The sequence below is a fragment of the Columba livia genome, chromosome 1, assembly GCF_036013475.1.
Source record: "Columba livia isolate bColLiv1 breed racing homer chromosome 1, bColLiv1.pat.W.v2, whole genome shotgun sequence".
Lineage (NCBI taxonomy): Eukaryota > Metazoa > Chordata > Aves > Columbiformes > Columbidae > Columba > Columba livia.
The window spans coordinates 137,774,721-137,789,826 of NC_088602.1; the positions used below are offsets into that span (position 1 = coordinate 137,774,721).

The 15,106-nt window shown below is 42.0% G+C and overlaps 1 protein-coding gene across 3 annotated transcripts in view; it reads right to left on the minus strand.

Annotated features, from left to right (window-relative positions):
* Window positions 1–9,579: 9,579 nt before the first annotated feature.
* The window catches only part of SULT4A1 (sulfotransferase family 4A member 1), a 32,028-nt gene continuing 26,501 nt past the window's right edge, over window positions 9,580–15,106 (minus strand). Inside the window, exons 7-8 of one of the 3 annotated variants that reach the window (XR_010466673.1) lie at window positions 12,878–13,007; window positions 9,580–11,254 (exon numbers count right to left, since the gene is read on the minus strand). Coding sequence is in view for 2 of the 3 variants with exons in the window: in XM_065032702.1 (XP_064888774.1) it covers window positions 11,142–11,254 (113 nt within the window). In the remaining variant the exon portion in view is untranslated. The remainder of the gene's footprint in view (window positions 11,255–12,877; window positions 13,008–15,106) is intronic. The other 2 variants (XM_065032713.1, XM_065032702.1) reach the window with 2 other exon arrangements.

The following is a 15,106-nucleotide window of genomic DNA, read 5'->3' on the forward strand; positions in this document are numbered from 1 at the left end:
TCTTAGAAGAACAAATGAAGATTTAGAATAGAATGCTTTTTCTATTTGTTTCTGAAAGCTTCACTATTTTGTAGTGTGTTTGACAAGACAGCAAGACTCGCCTTCATTTTCTCTTAGGTCTTTTTTTAAAAGCCTAACACATTTTATTTTATGTAACCTAATGTAAAAGGATCACTATAACCTCATCCTTTATTTCATTTTATTCCCCTCAAAAGAGTGGCAGTCTCTGCAACTGTCAAAGGCCAATCAAGGCTATGAATTCTGCCATGCAGATCAAGGGTGAAAAGCTTGTGGCTCTGGCACAATTTGTTGTTCTCATAATTGGGTTATAGCAAACAACTGGCAGCCAAGCCACATCAGAGTATAAGCTCCTGTGTAATCTGAAATGAGCTACCAGAGGCTTCCATGGTGTGGTGGGTTGACCTGGACTGGCTGCCAGATACCCACATAGCTGCACACTCACTCCCTCTTCTCAACAGGACAAAGGGAGAAAAGAAGATGGAAAAGCTCATAGGCTGAGATAAAAGGAAAAATCACTCACCAGTTACCACCACAGGCAGGGCTGACTCCATCTGGGGGAAACTAATTTAATTTATTGCAAATTAAAAATAGACTAGGATGATGAGAAACAAGAGCAAAGAACCTAAAACACCTTCCCACCACCCTTTTGCTCCTTCATGGGCTCTCCACAGGCTGCAGTGTCCTTTGGGGCGTGCCACTCTGCTGTGATGTGGGGTCCTCTGTGGGCTGCAGCATGGATATCTGCTCCAGCACAGTCCTCCCCATGAGCTGCAGTGAAATACCTGCCTCACTGTGGTCTCCTCCAGGGCCTGCAGGGGAATCTCTGCTCCAGCACCTGGAGCACCTTCTCCTCCCCTCCTTCTTCTCTGACATTGGTATCCACAGTACAGTTTCTCACACTTCTTTCTTTCCTCTCACTCCTCTGTCCCTCAACACAGCTGTGCTGCATTGTTTTTGTTTTTTTTTTTAAAACCCTTTCTTAAACACCCTTTCACAGATACACCACAGCTGATGGGCTCACCTGTGCACCACAGTGGGTCTGTTGGAGCCAGCTGGAAGCAGCTGTGTCTGGCAAGGGGCAGCCCCCGCCCTCTCCTCACAGAGGGTGCCCCTGCAGTCCCCCACTACCAACACCTTAACATCTACACCAAATACACAGAGCAAGTCACCCTGAAACCCAAACAACGGGTGAAGCGGGGGTTTCCTGGCAAGTCATTGTTAGATCCTACTTCACAACTCTTCCTGGAGCTCCCTGTCTCTGAGGCATGCAGCATCTTTGTCAGTGTTTGTTAGCCATAGGAAAAATTCTGGTGTGCAAATCATGGACTATCCACTCTAAACATAGTGTCTTCTCTTTGCCTTCCTTTTCTTACCTCCCTAGCTCCAATCATTAAGTCCTTAATTCACATTCTCAGTCTGCAGTTGCTACTTCTCCCTATACTTTTTCCAATGGCTTGAGGGGGAAAGGGTAATTCTAGTAATATCAGCTACTTAGAGACTGATTTTGCTCTGCTCAGAAGATGACTGAAGAAGACTTCTGACTTCACACAATCTGGGGGAAACAGCAGTAGCACTTACTTTATAGCAAATGCAAACCAGAAGAAAATAAACATGAAAGCTCTCTGGAAAGAAAAACCATTTATATACCATATCCTCTCCTGCATGTAGGCTGTCCCTGTGTGACATGCTAAGGTAGAGCTTTCTGGATTCCAGCACATGCGTCTTTCACACAGACAAATCACTTCCAAGGGCCCTGCCCCCCAAAAGGCGGTATGTTATTCAAGTGGCTGAGCATGTTCACTTGTTCCTGTGTTTATCAAACAAGATGGTACAGTTGGAAACACCTTCAACTGATCAGGCAGGCACGTGGCACCACTCTAATCTGTGCTAATAACCATCATGTTTTTCAGCAGATGTAGAAATGGGCATTCCAAGATTCGATTCTGATGAGTAACGCAAAAGACTGAGATAATCTACAGGATGTGCATTTAATTTTGCAAAGAGAATTGTATGTATTATGAGCTCAGGCAGTGTGTAATTTTGTATCCCAAAGGCAGAAATTTCACCAAAGTTAAAGCCAACCTGCAACACATAAAAAAAAAAGAAGTTCAACAGCACACAGTCTGCCTCCTCCAGTGCCCTGTCCTACCTCAGAGTGTAGCAAGTCATTCTGATTATCAGACATCCTCTAAGTTGGGCTACAGGGACAGACTACTGATCCACAGAGGTCCTGAACTATAATGCTTCTCTGGTACTTCAGAGAAAAGGTGAAAGAACTCGCGGCAAACAGAACCGTGGAATAAACTACATGTAAACCAGATTCTTCTTCATCACAGGCACTTAGGGATGGCCTCTCTCCTAAAATAATTTCTTTTCTTTCTTTACTCCCGTTGAACACAACAGCAGAGGATTTCAACAGCCACACCATCTTCTCTTCAGCCCAAATCTGATGGAGCACAAAGTCCAGAGGCACCTCTCCCTCCACCCTTGCAGAGAGCCCCTGGGCCAGCAGAGTCCCTGACCCAAACCTCCAGAGCAAGCCAACTGTGCAGCCTTGGTTCAGGCAGTGCTTGCCATTAGGTGACAGAAAATTGAAGTGATTACTTGGAGTGATCCAAGTTGTCCCTCATGTAGGGAGGCAGGTGCCCCCATGACCATCCCTGGAGAGCCTCCAGTAGGGAACTGGGGATCGCCCCCAGGCTCTGGTGGCCATGGCCATGGCGTGACTGCTGGCCAGGCCCAAACCGAGGAGCAGCCAAGGAGGTATTAGTACCTGCTTGCCCAGTTGTTGTGTGAGTGGCTTATGTTTAAGGTTTCTTGGAACATTTCAGTGGGAAACTGAGCCACTTTGATTCAGTATAAAACATATACTTTTTCATGGTATGGTGATCCATGTAAAGTATCGGTAGGGTGTTACTGTCATGATTTAAGCCCTTTTTGTTAATTCCAAAAGGATTGCATCAATTACTGCAGGCCGACATGACAAAAGAGGCCTCATTCTAAGGCCTTCCCTAAGTTTTGGTGTATGTTTTTTTTTAATAAATTGAATGAAATTTGTTGTAAACCATATTGTAGCTGTTGTCTGGAAAAAATACAGTCTCTTGCAGAGTCTAGACGCACTGGCCATGCATCAGCAATTAACTGATAATGCTTTCTATTTTCAAAAGCCCATGAACAAGTTAAGTATTTCAGTAGTTCTTGATGTAGACTCGTGCCCTGCAGGGTACGTTAAAGCTTTGATTCCCACACATATTTGTGCATGTAACTTAACTTTCATGTGGTCCCTTTCAATTCGGTGGTAGTACTCATTTAGAGACAATAACTTCAGCAGAAGTAAGATTGCAGGAATGTAATGGCTATACATAGCATCATAGTTATTGCTAGAAAAAACCCAAAAAGAATAGTTTTGAAGTTATTTCTTGATTTTGAAGACTTCATGTAAATTGCTACAGATTACTGAGTAAAAAAGTGACCAAATGATCCATACTTGCATGGTTAAAATGCTAACAGCTTGAATTGGGCCATATTATATTTTTGTTTATACTCTTTTTCATCTTGTTTAGAATACAGAGGGTTACATAGATCTTCAATAATAAAAACAAAGTCAGAACTGGTTTTAATCTCTAATCTCACTGGGATTTACTGAGGGAACAATGAACATATCCAAAAGGGTTTCGCTGTTAAGAGAGATCAAACCCTAAGCATGTGTGGCTGAAGGAGAGTGGTTAAAGAACAGAACTGGAAACCCACTGTGGTCATGTCTGTGTGTAAATCCTAGTGGTGGCAATGCCAGGAATTGAAAGTTTCCTGCAGCATTTCCAGGATTATCTGTTTCAGTAGGGTTAGAACTGTCTTTTTGTGGGGGAGGGAGGGGTTGCAGAACAAGAAACAAGGTGAAGAAGCAATCAAGAGTGGTACATAAATACCCTGGTGTCGAGGGTTTAGATTGCAGGGTGACAATAAAACCCTGGCAGATGTATTGTTAACCTCCTTCCCCCGCACTTCCCCCTTTTTCCCCTCCCTCTCCCCCCTTCCCACTCAGGACAGGCGATCCAGAGGGAAAGAAGGACAGAGAGAAGAGAGTTGGAAAAATTAACAATGTTTTACTAATGCTACTAATAAGAATAGAGAAAATAATACAAAATATACAAAACCAATCTTGAAAGTCTCAGCAACTGCAGAGCTGGCTCCCAAAGTCCTGGATTGGACTTTGCAGCCAACCGGAGCTGGATTCAGTCTGTCACTAGGCCTCAGTTCACAGGGACGACTAGCAAGGTCCTCTCCTAATGTCGGCCATAAGCAAAAGGGATGAAGAAGGGCAAAGGAGGACGAGATCCTCGTGATCTCGCACTTTTATATGAAGTATTCACGTGAATGGAATGTTATACACAGTTGGTCAGTTTCTTGGCCACCTGTTTCTCGTTGCCCCTCTCGCGAGATGTCCATCCATGCTTATCAATAAGTTTGCATTCCATTGCTTTGTTTACCAAAACATGTGTCTGGTTCTCCAGGAAAATGCAGCTGATATGAAGGCTTTAGCTGACAGGCAAATTCACTAAAAGAGAAACTTGTTTGTAACAAAACCAGGACACCTGGGAAAAGTTAAAATCTGGAGTGGTGCAAGTTTTGAGTAGGGAATGTTCATCATGAACTTTGCTTCCTCTGGTAAATTGTTATACATATATATATATATAGAGAGAGAGAGAGACCCAGCCATTTGATTATGTGATGAATGGGGAAAAATAAAACACTGTCTTCCTGGTGGAGCTTGAAATCTAAACCTTTTCCCTAGTTCTTATTTTGTTCTAACTGGCTCACTTGTACTGAGTTCCTAGAGCTCTCACTTTACAGGTGACTGTTTTCCAAAGCTGTAAGAAAGCAGATGTAAGGCTGCGAGGGCTGAAGTCTCAGCGCACTGTTACACCAGCTGTGTTACTGTTATCTGCGTGTGAGGATTAAATTGTCGTCTTATGTTCAGTGCTGGCAAAAAGCTGAGTATGTGACAGAGATGGTGACAGTGGATTTAATGTCTGGGTGGTAGTTACTTTGAATATCACTTGTACCACACATATCAGACAAGTCAGCATATTAGTGGTAGAGCTTGGAATTGGTCTGAGCACTCAGCTGCCGTTACATTACTGTTATTTCTGCATCTTGCATGCTGTCACACAGCATGTCATACTGCAGCACTGCCTCCTACAAAACAACTTTCCTTCCAAAAGTGGGTTCTAGTTAATTCACTCCACATAGCAGTGCAGGTCTATCTCCCCCTCTTACTGAAGGACACAACTCTACCTTTATATACTGTCTTTTGCAGGTGAAACTTGGTCCATATGTGAAATGGACTGTTCCCCAGCAGGGGCTGCATACAGCTGATTGCAGAGCTCTTTCTGAAGAGCTCTGACAAAGACTCGGGAGATCACCTCCAAGCCAGTGCAGCACCCAAGGACATGCTTTGACTCCTTGCAGCTGCGGTTAACAAATCAGCCTATTATCTGAAACCATCATCCCAATCGGTTTTAAGTTAATGTGTCAGCCTGTAAATTAGAGCAGCTGAGGAGCCACAACATGTGTGCTTCTGCTGTCTCTCCTCCACGGTGGCAATTCCTGGCAGAGAGGCAGAGTGGACAGCTAGAGGTGGCAGCTTCTAGAATCACTCTAGTGTGAACTGCCAGGGCTTATCATCTGTGCACAGTGAGAAATCCAGCAAAAGTTGTTGCTTGGCTTTACAATATTACTTATTGATGAGGTGGCAAAATCCAGAAAAATGGTACTGAAACAGCACAGCTTACCAAAAGAACTTCATTTAGGTTCCTGCACAAGCAGGGAGTACAGAGGCTTTTTCTTTCTTTTCTCTATTTGATTGGTGTAAACAGCTTCACTGTTTCTAAAACCAGCTTATAGTCAGGAGTCCTACACTGCTAATAGTAATTCCTACATGTTGGGGTCCTAAAGCACAGAAAGGTACCCTGGATTTTGTAAACATTTCTCACATGCATTTTTAAATACCACACAGCTCAGATGCTTTAAGAGGGAAGCTGGATGTTACACACACCTATGTACGGTTCAAGCCTGAGATCTGAAAAGAGGTTTTGTTCCAGTCTGCCTGCAGAATTTGCCGTTGCTCTCCCACCTTTTAGAGCAGGCGTGTGAAACTCCCTTTCACTGGGGGCCACATCAGCCTCGCAGTTGCCTTCAAAGGGCCAGATGTAACTTTAGGACTGTATAAATGTAACTACTCCTACATTTATAGAGTGGTAGAGTAGTGAAGACAAGCGTGAGGCTGATGTGGCCCCCCAGCGGAAATGAGTTTGACACTCCTGTTTTAGAGGGATGATTTATGCACAGGTAGACAAGAGCAGAATGGCATCAGTGTTGTTGACTTTCTTGCCACTTCCCGAAGACAGAACAGCAGTTTTTACCAGAATATGAATCAGCACTTGAGGTCTAAACCTCATTATGCTGAAAACTGGGTAATTTTTCTTTTTAAATGAAAGTGCTCATTTTTGCAGACTCTATTGTCAGAATGAAGCGGATTATTGGTTGCAATTTTTTCTGTTCCGTCTGTGTGGTATACACCACGACACGTAGGTGAAAATGCTCATCTGCATGTGTGTTATGATTCAAACACTAGAGGACACCTGTCTGCAGATCCTGCAGTAAAGAAATCAAATGGATTATGTAGTGAGCACACCCACAGCTGAGAAGGATGCAGTGAGATTACAAATCATCATGTCTGTACTGTGTCCCTCCCATGGTTGTGGTCAGTGGGTTTGGGAATTTTTTTTGTTATTATTTGATTCAGCTGAATCTCTGTTTAGCCATTTTATTTTGACTGGAGAGGCAGCTGCTGTTCCTTAATCCTGCCTCTAGATCTTCTCTGCTAGCTACTGAGTGACATTGTTTACAGCCCAGGCAAGACTGAATGGCTTATAATAATGGTGACTCAAGCCTATATATTTTTATAACCATTGCCAGAACTGTTGGTGCCATGTTGTGTTGAGATGTTTACACAAAAGTGCTGAGAATCTTTAATGGCTATCCATTAGCTTTCTTGTCTTTCCTCTTTACTGCCCAGCTTCACCACAACAAACACTTAAACCTTTTCTATACAAAATTGTGCAAAAAATTCTTACCTAGATTAGTTCTCACTCAGTTCCTTCATGTTAACACTTTGGAAGGCTCTTCCTGAGGCAAGCCACTCAGTGCTGCTGGCATGGGAGGCATCACAACAGCTGGAGCACCAGGGGTGGACAGCCAGGAGCCATGGCAGTGCTCAGCACAGCCCGGGGGCTTGCTGGGGGCAGAATCACAGAATGGCTGGGGTTGGAAGGGACCTCTGGAGATCATCTAGTCCAACCCACCTGCTAAAGCAGGCACACATAGAGCGAATCGCACAGGAATGTGTCCAGGCAGGTTTTGAATGTCTCCAGAGAAGGAGACTCCACAGCCTCTCTGCGCAGCCTGTTCCAGTGCTCTGGCACCCTCAGAATAAAGAAGTTTCTCCTCATATTCAGACGGAACCTCCTGTGCTTCAGCCCTTGCCCGTTGCCGCTCATCCTGTCATTGAGCACCACTGAAAAGTCTGGCCCCATCCTCTTGACATCTTGGTCTTACAGCCAAGGCCTTTCAAGTCTTTCTTTATGTGCACCTGCTTAGTGAGGTGGTATATTTGGTATTTGCATGAAGGAATATGGCCAGTGCTGGTTGGTTTGAGCTAATGTCAAGGGTGCTCAGAGCTTTACAAGAAAGGGGAATGCCCATTGGTGCTCTGAAATGCCACTGCAATGAAGCCATCCAAATATTTCCTGTGTCTTGCAGATTTGTATCACTGAATGGGCTACCTGCTGCACAACCATAATAGATCTCGCTAGCACTGACTTCTGTGCTTTGTGGCAGTTACCTCAGCAGGAGAGGCTTACCAAATTTGAATACTGAAGGGAGAAAAAAAGTAATTCTCTTGATTTTCTGGTATCTTTCTTCTTAATTTGCAGTGCATTCGAATCAATGAGGAATTCTCTCCAGAGATAATTTAGCACACTTGACCAAGGGGTGTCTGCGTTTGGATAGAGTCATGGTGACATTTGGCCAAGTCCTGCAAAGTTCAAGTTGTGAAAATAGGAAGGAGCGTACCATGAACGGATTTTAACAGAAAGACCGAAATGCTTTCAAGGACCAGAAATCCCAAGATCAAATTTCAGCGTGGTTTATGTGGGAATGGGCTTTGACTGGGCTTTCAACTTTTGGATGAATTTCACCCAGTAGCGCAGAAGGCAACAGAGTCAAGGGTTAGGAAAGAACAGCTCTGGCTGAGGACAGTCTTTCTGGTCCCAGCAAGCAGATTCCTACCAACAGCAACTTTGTTGCCTGAAGCAAGGAGCACCAGCATAGCAGTACGTGCACAAGAGATTGGGGGTGTCTAACTCATTTTCACTGGGGTCCACATCAGCCTCGCAGTTGCCTTCAAAAGGCCAGATGTAATTTTAGGACTGTATAAATGTAACTACTCCTACATTTATACAGTCCTAAAATTACATTCGGCCCTTTGAGGCTGATGTGGCCCCTGGTGAAAATGAGTTGGACACCCCTGCAATAGACTGTCACAGAGGCTATTGGTCTCTACAAGAAGGATTCCCCCACCCCAATCTAGCTGTTTCCCCTCTAGTTTGGCAGCTGGTGGCCCTCTACACAGGCCCAGTTTGTCAATGGCATGTGTATACACCTGGCTGCTAAAAATGTGCCCTTAAAAGGACATTTTTGGCTTTGGGGGCTGGTTTTCTTTTGCAGCGAAGGAGACAGACTGTGCCTGGGAACACGAGTAGGATGCCCTGGTGCCTTCAAAAATGTGAGAAGCCTTTTAGGCAGCCGGCGAAGATACATCGCTCATACATCCTCAGGATTAAGTGACTTAAGTAGGTTTTTGGTGTTAATGAAATTTTCTTCAGACTCTAATCCACAGGAACTGTGGGGAGATTGTGCTCCTCTGTAGCAAGGAAGAATTATCCTTCTTCTGTCTTCTTGCAGCTTGTTGTGTAGTTCATGGGTTTTGGCCTCCTGTATGACAGAGACCAGTAGGACTCCTCAGCATGGAGTTGCCCAAGAGGTGCAAGATAAAAGCATATAAAGTCTTGAGTGGATTGAACAGTGACTGTGTACCATTTGTCATAACACAAGAGCAAAGGAACACCAAATTGCACTACCTGGTGGCAGTCTCTAAGCAAGTGAGTCCTCTTACATACAGCATGTATTTAGACGAAGAGCTCATTGCCATGGGATACTGTCAGTAGTTGCATGAGGGGAAGGAAAACCCCAAGAAGGGCTATTAAGCACAAATGTCCTCACAGAGTCCCGTGCTCTTTATTGTACTCTTGCAGAGGCATTCGCTATGGGCCGCTGTCAGACACTGCTTAGTGGGTCAGATGGGGGTTTGAGTTGATGCCACCTTTCTGTGGTTCTTCTGTCATAAGTCAGGAGGTGTGGGTAGGGGAGACAATCTCTGGCTTGTACTAAGACAACCTGGCCTGAGTAGGAGGTCTACAAAATGAGCAAACCACGATGCACGGAACACATCTTTTATTCAATAAGCAAGCAAGCACAGAAGTAGAATGTGTAGTGCTTAATATTCATACAGTACTAAAAATATAAAAATAGAAATAAAATTTCACTGAAAGCATTTTCACTCACAAATATACAAGGAAAAGTGCTGTCAAGCCACATCATGCTACACCACTTGCCAGTTGCTGAACTGACAGTTTGTTTCCAACATAACTGAAACACTAAAAATCTGCTAGTCCTTCCTCACGGCTTTTAGTGAGACTGAGTATTTGACTAGCAAAAACGGGCCTTCTGCAGCTGAGAACCTATAAAGCATAGTTGTCATTACCTAACAATAAAACAATTCTGGAGAGTTTTATAGTGATAGCAGCCTGCTTCAGGCTGCTTATGTACCTGTTGTAGACAATAAAAAAGATACAGAAATAAACTTGAATCCTGCTTACAATCCAGACCAGCCATGGCCAAAGATTACTGAAATTACTCTGCATGAATACTTGTGCAATACTCCCATCTGGTGGTGTATTTTTAAACTCTTCCTTCAGTGCCACAGTTTCTTCGGCCTGCTTACAGTGGCCTGTATATCCATCTTCCACTTTAGTCTGATGGAGTCCAGCAGCACAAACCACCAACAGCGCTAAGTGCCCTTAATTTTTCGTCAACTAGAGGATGCCCAGCACCTTATCTTCTCTTACCGTATGTAATGGGTGAAATTCACATCTACACAGTGAAATGATATAGGTCAGAGACACCGATTCCTCAAGAAAGACCCAGCACCAGATGCCTTGCTTTTAAGCCCCATTTTGAGGGATTGAATTAGAGTTGGGGGCTTAAGGAGCTTCTGTTTGCTGGCCTTCGGCATGGAGCTGAACTTCTTCCATCAGGAAGACAGCTGTGTGCTGTCATCCATGAAAGCATGGGTGGGTTTTGGGATTCAAGTGACAATCGCAGCTATAGTTCATAACAAGCCCCGTCTTGCAGAGTACGCCAGTGCACAGAACCTACTCATATTATACAGATAAAGGTGTGCAGAAGCTAATGTGAACCCCACTTTGATTAGTTACTATTTTGGAATGGGATTTATTTATACTCGATTCACCTGCTATAAAAATAAATGTGACGTTTAACCCCTGAGATCATTCTAGCATACAGTTTTGGCCTGTTACTTGTTTCCCTCTGCAATAATTTTTTATTTGGTTTATGGACATTTATTTCGGTTCTAGTGAAAAGCTTTTATAAAACACATTAAATAATCAATGTGGGGCTGAAAAGGTGTACATTCTAGTTGCATATATGATACATACCTTATACGTATATAATACATTCCATAACAGCTGAATATTCTAGTATAGTCTAAGAAGTTCTTGCATGTGGACAAAGGATTAAAATACCAGAAGATAAACAGCTGTTTAGGATCAAAGATAATTGTATCTGATATGGTTTACTTAAGATTGTTTTTCTTTCTTTAAATCTTGTTACATATAATAGCCACAGTAGTTTGTCCAGCAGGTAATAAATGAATGCATAAAGCACTTCTAGCTATATTTGGATATCATATGCATGCATTTTTATAGATAAAAATCAAACATGAGGTCACATTTTCCCATCTTCTGTTTATAAACTAAATCAAATTTCTCATTCATTGAAACAGTGAAGATGTCTTTCCATAGGCCAACTCGTCCTGAAACACAGAGAAGGAACGCAAGTCAGAGAACGTACATAACAGGACACCAAGAATCTACAGTCTAATTATGCAGAGCACCAAGTATCACCTGTGAGGTGCTCATCAGTCTTGGCTTCCATTGAAAGCTCAACGAGTCCTAAGGCTGTTCATCGCCTTACCCAATTCCCCTGCTACAACCCTTGCAAAGCCTCAAGATAAGCACCAAACACCTTGTCATCTGTACCAGGCAAGTATTATACAAGAATTCAGATTTTTGTGAGATTTTGCTTTAGTCTTAATTAGAAATGAATACAGATTTTGGTCTGTGTGTTTATTTACAAGTGGATTTCTGGTTTCAGTGCAAACTATGGCTGTTTAATAACTTCAACAGCTAAAACCAATACATTTCAAAATTACTGTGTTTTCAGCATACATTGGTTAGAGAACTATCCAAAAGCCACATGGAATGCGGTGTATTAAACTGACTATTGAATTCTGATTGAGATATAATATTATCATCACTAATTTCTACTATCTTATATTTAAAGATAAGTTCAACAGATAAATTTACATTTCTCAGTATGAAGAGAATTGTTAAACATGAGTGTGTAGATTGTATGTATAGAAGAGAACAAATGCCATACACCCAGGTTGTGCAATTTAAATTTTGTACACAGGAATTGGTGGATGCAATATGAACACTGAACACTTTTGCCTTGTATGGACTATTCTTTACTCTGCTGAACCCAACTGGTAACGTAATCTGGTGACACTGCTGAACCTACCAGTCAAAGGCTGCAAACCCCTTAACCACTGTTTCACTGCAGTCCAAAATTTATTTAACACCAAGTCAGCAAAGGCCACTTATTGATGAATAAGCCATGGAGTAACCAGACTGAGAGGCCCAATTCTCTTCTCATTTGTACTGGATACAAATGAAGACAAAATCCAGGCTTGTTCAACTGGAATAAATGAAAGGGGAATTGGGACTGTGCTACCAGAGAGTTTAATCATGACAGCAAGAACAAAACTACATGTAGGGAGCTTAATTATGCATTTGATGCATAAAGAGAATACCCATTTAATTTAATTACCATTGCTTTTATGCAGCAGCTCTATAATTGAGTCCAAAGACAAAACTCCCAGAAACATCTACAAATTACATATTAACATGATGGTGTAGTATGTGTGGCAAAGGCTGTTCTATGAAATTGGGATTTTCCTGTAACTCCTGAAGGTACGATAGCGTGCTAGTTTGTTTTCAGGATCGAAAGATCAAAGGAACCTGAAACTCACTGAAAATGCATCATTTATTGCTTTCACAAAATTTCTCCTGTATATAAAAAAAAACCATTAAGAGAACACTTGCAATCAAACATCTGATATTTATTTCAGTTTTGCTCTGGCAACTATAATTGCATAAAGTACAGCATGAAACCTAAAATCCTGTATTTCCCTTTCAATAACTATAATAAAACATTTTCTTCCTCTGCTTGGGAAAGATAAGCCTTTTATTTCTGAATCTCCCTAACAACATGTATGGACAGCTAACAAGTTCTATAAAGGACATATACAGTGGATTATTTGTCACTTTTGTTTTTTTAACCATATGAATTGATAGCTTGTCAAAAAGTCACCCACCTGGTTTATGATTTGAATCATGCAACTGTGTAAATTAGGATGTGATAACAGTCAAATATAAGTAACATATCTAACCATTGTTCTGCTTTCACAGCAGCTCAGGGTTATCTTCAGAGTAAAGATCAATGTGCTAAAAGAAAAAAAAATGAAGAACTAAAATAAAGCAAAATAAGAAAGTAAATGTAACGAATGACAAATTAAAAGTATTTAAAACAAATTACAATAAGCTGTCATGTTATTGCCACCATTCTTTGTCACAGAAACAGAGAAGGAACAAAGCACTGTTAACGAAGCTGCATTCCGAAGTAACGAAATACTGTAAAAGCTAGAGACAGCGAACAAAAGAAATTCAAAATAAGAATATTTTCAATAAAAAGCACACAGTGAGCAAATGACAAAATATTACATTAACTGCTGTAGCTCCCTTCCTTCTCTATCACAAAATGGAGGCTTCTTTTTGAAAGCTTTGTAGACGGGATAAATATGAGGCTCTGACACGTGACTAGGAGTTTGGAGACTCCACTGCACAACAACGAACACTAACACCACGTACAAATGGTGCACACAGCTGAAGTGGACAGCACCCTGTTTATCTGGGTGGAGAGGAACGGTCCAGCAGAGACAGCAGTTGACCCTTCTGCCTGTGGAAGGTCTCACCAGCAGTTCTGGTCTCTTTTCTTGTGTATTACAACCTCGCCTTTCTTTAAAAAATGCCTTTCTGGCCTTCACTGGACAAGGAGGGGGGTTCTGTGCTGTGCATAGTGTGTGGCACTGCTGCTGCTCCAGAGATGTCCACATCGTGGAGGTTAGGAACAAACCTAGGTTTATGTGTCAAATGCAAGTCAATGGAGGAGAATACAGCTCTGTTGTTTGTAAAACCTTGCGCTGACATCAAACACTTTATCCCAGGCTCTCAGGATGTCTTCTTACCAGACTCATTATTTTGTGATCTTGTCTTCATAGCAGAGAAGTGGGTTGGTAAACAGGCAATGTGCCGTAAAATCCCACTGCAAATGAGACGGTATCTTGTTTTTACACAAGATATAAGTTGTATTACATGCTGAATTTTCAATTTGAAGTAATAAGAGGATGGTAGGATGAGAGCTGAAGGCAAGATAACTAAGGGCAGGAAAACACACCATTCAGTAGAGATTCTACCAGGAACTTTAGCAAACAGATTAGGTCTTTCAGTGAAACTACAAACTCCTTTATTTTCACTGGAATTTTACCTCAAGCCAACTAACTTGAGATATTTATTTCAAGAACTCATCGTTTACCATAATGTAAGCGAACTCAGACAAAAAGAGGTGGCATATAGAGTTATGACAGAAAACTACTCATAGAAATCTGTTTTCTAGGTCCTACTGTAAGAACTGGAGTATATGGCCCATACATAAAATGCTAAGAGCCCTTCCACAACAGGTGTGCAAACTCACAGATAAAAGCAAGGAGGGGAAAGCAATGGCTTTTTTTCCAAGTATGACATCCTGAAACATTTGTGCCAACATACAAACAGAGCAAGTTCTCTTGAGTCAGTTACTCTGATAATAGTCTGAGCCAAGTAAAGAAAAAGCTGGCACAGGGCTCTGCCAAGACAGACACAAAGGGAGTGTAGAATACCAGTGAAACTGCTTTCATGGGAAAGCAAACTTGCCCTCAGACCTGATTAAGTGTTCTTAAGATCACAGTTTGACTGTATTAAAGGTGAATGAAAAGATACAATAGGCTTTCGTAAGGCGTGCCCTCTCAATGTTTTTTAAGAGAACTACATAATGTCAATACATAATGTCAATACATAAATGCATGACAAATGAACAAACACCCAGCTAACTCAGAAGTAGCGGTCAAGGAGGACTGATGATATTATTTTTATCAGAGATTTGAAAATAATCATAAAAACTATAGGTGATAAAATCTGCAGATAATAAGTTTGGTTGAGAGAGGTAGTATGGACAGGGCTCCTACACAGAAACCTAAGAGCAAAGTATTCAGGTCGGGCTCCCTGACTAAGGGACAAGCTACTAGTTCTTCTGAAGAGAGTGTGGTCATGACAAATGACACATTTTGTGTATGACGCTGTAGCAAAAAGTGCTAGTGTGGCCATGGATGGACAAACAAGGGAGACGGGCAGAGAAAGTTCCAGTTAAAACTGGATTAAATCAGTGGATAAAGGGATTTTATGTCTGGATAAGGCATTTGTGAGGCTGACAGAGGAATTCTCCATCTTCA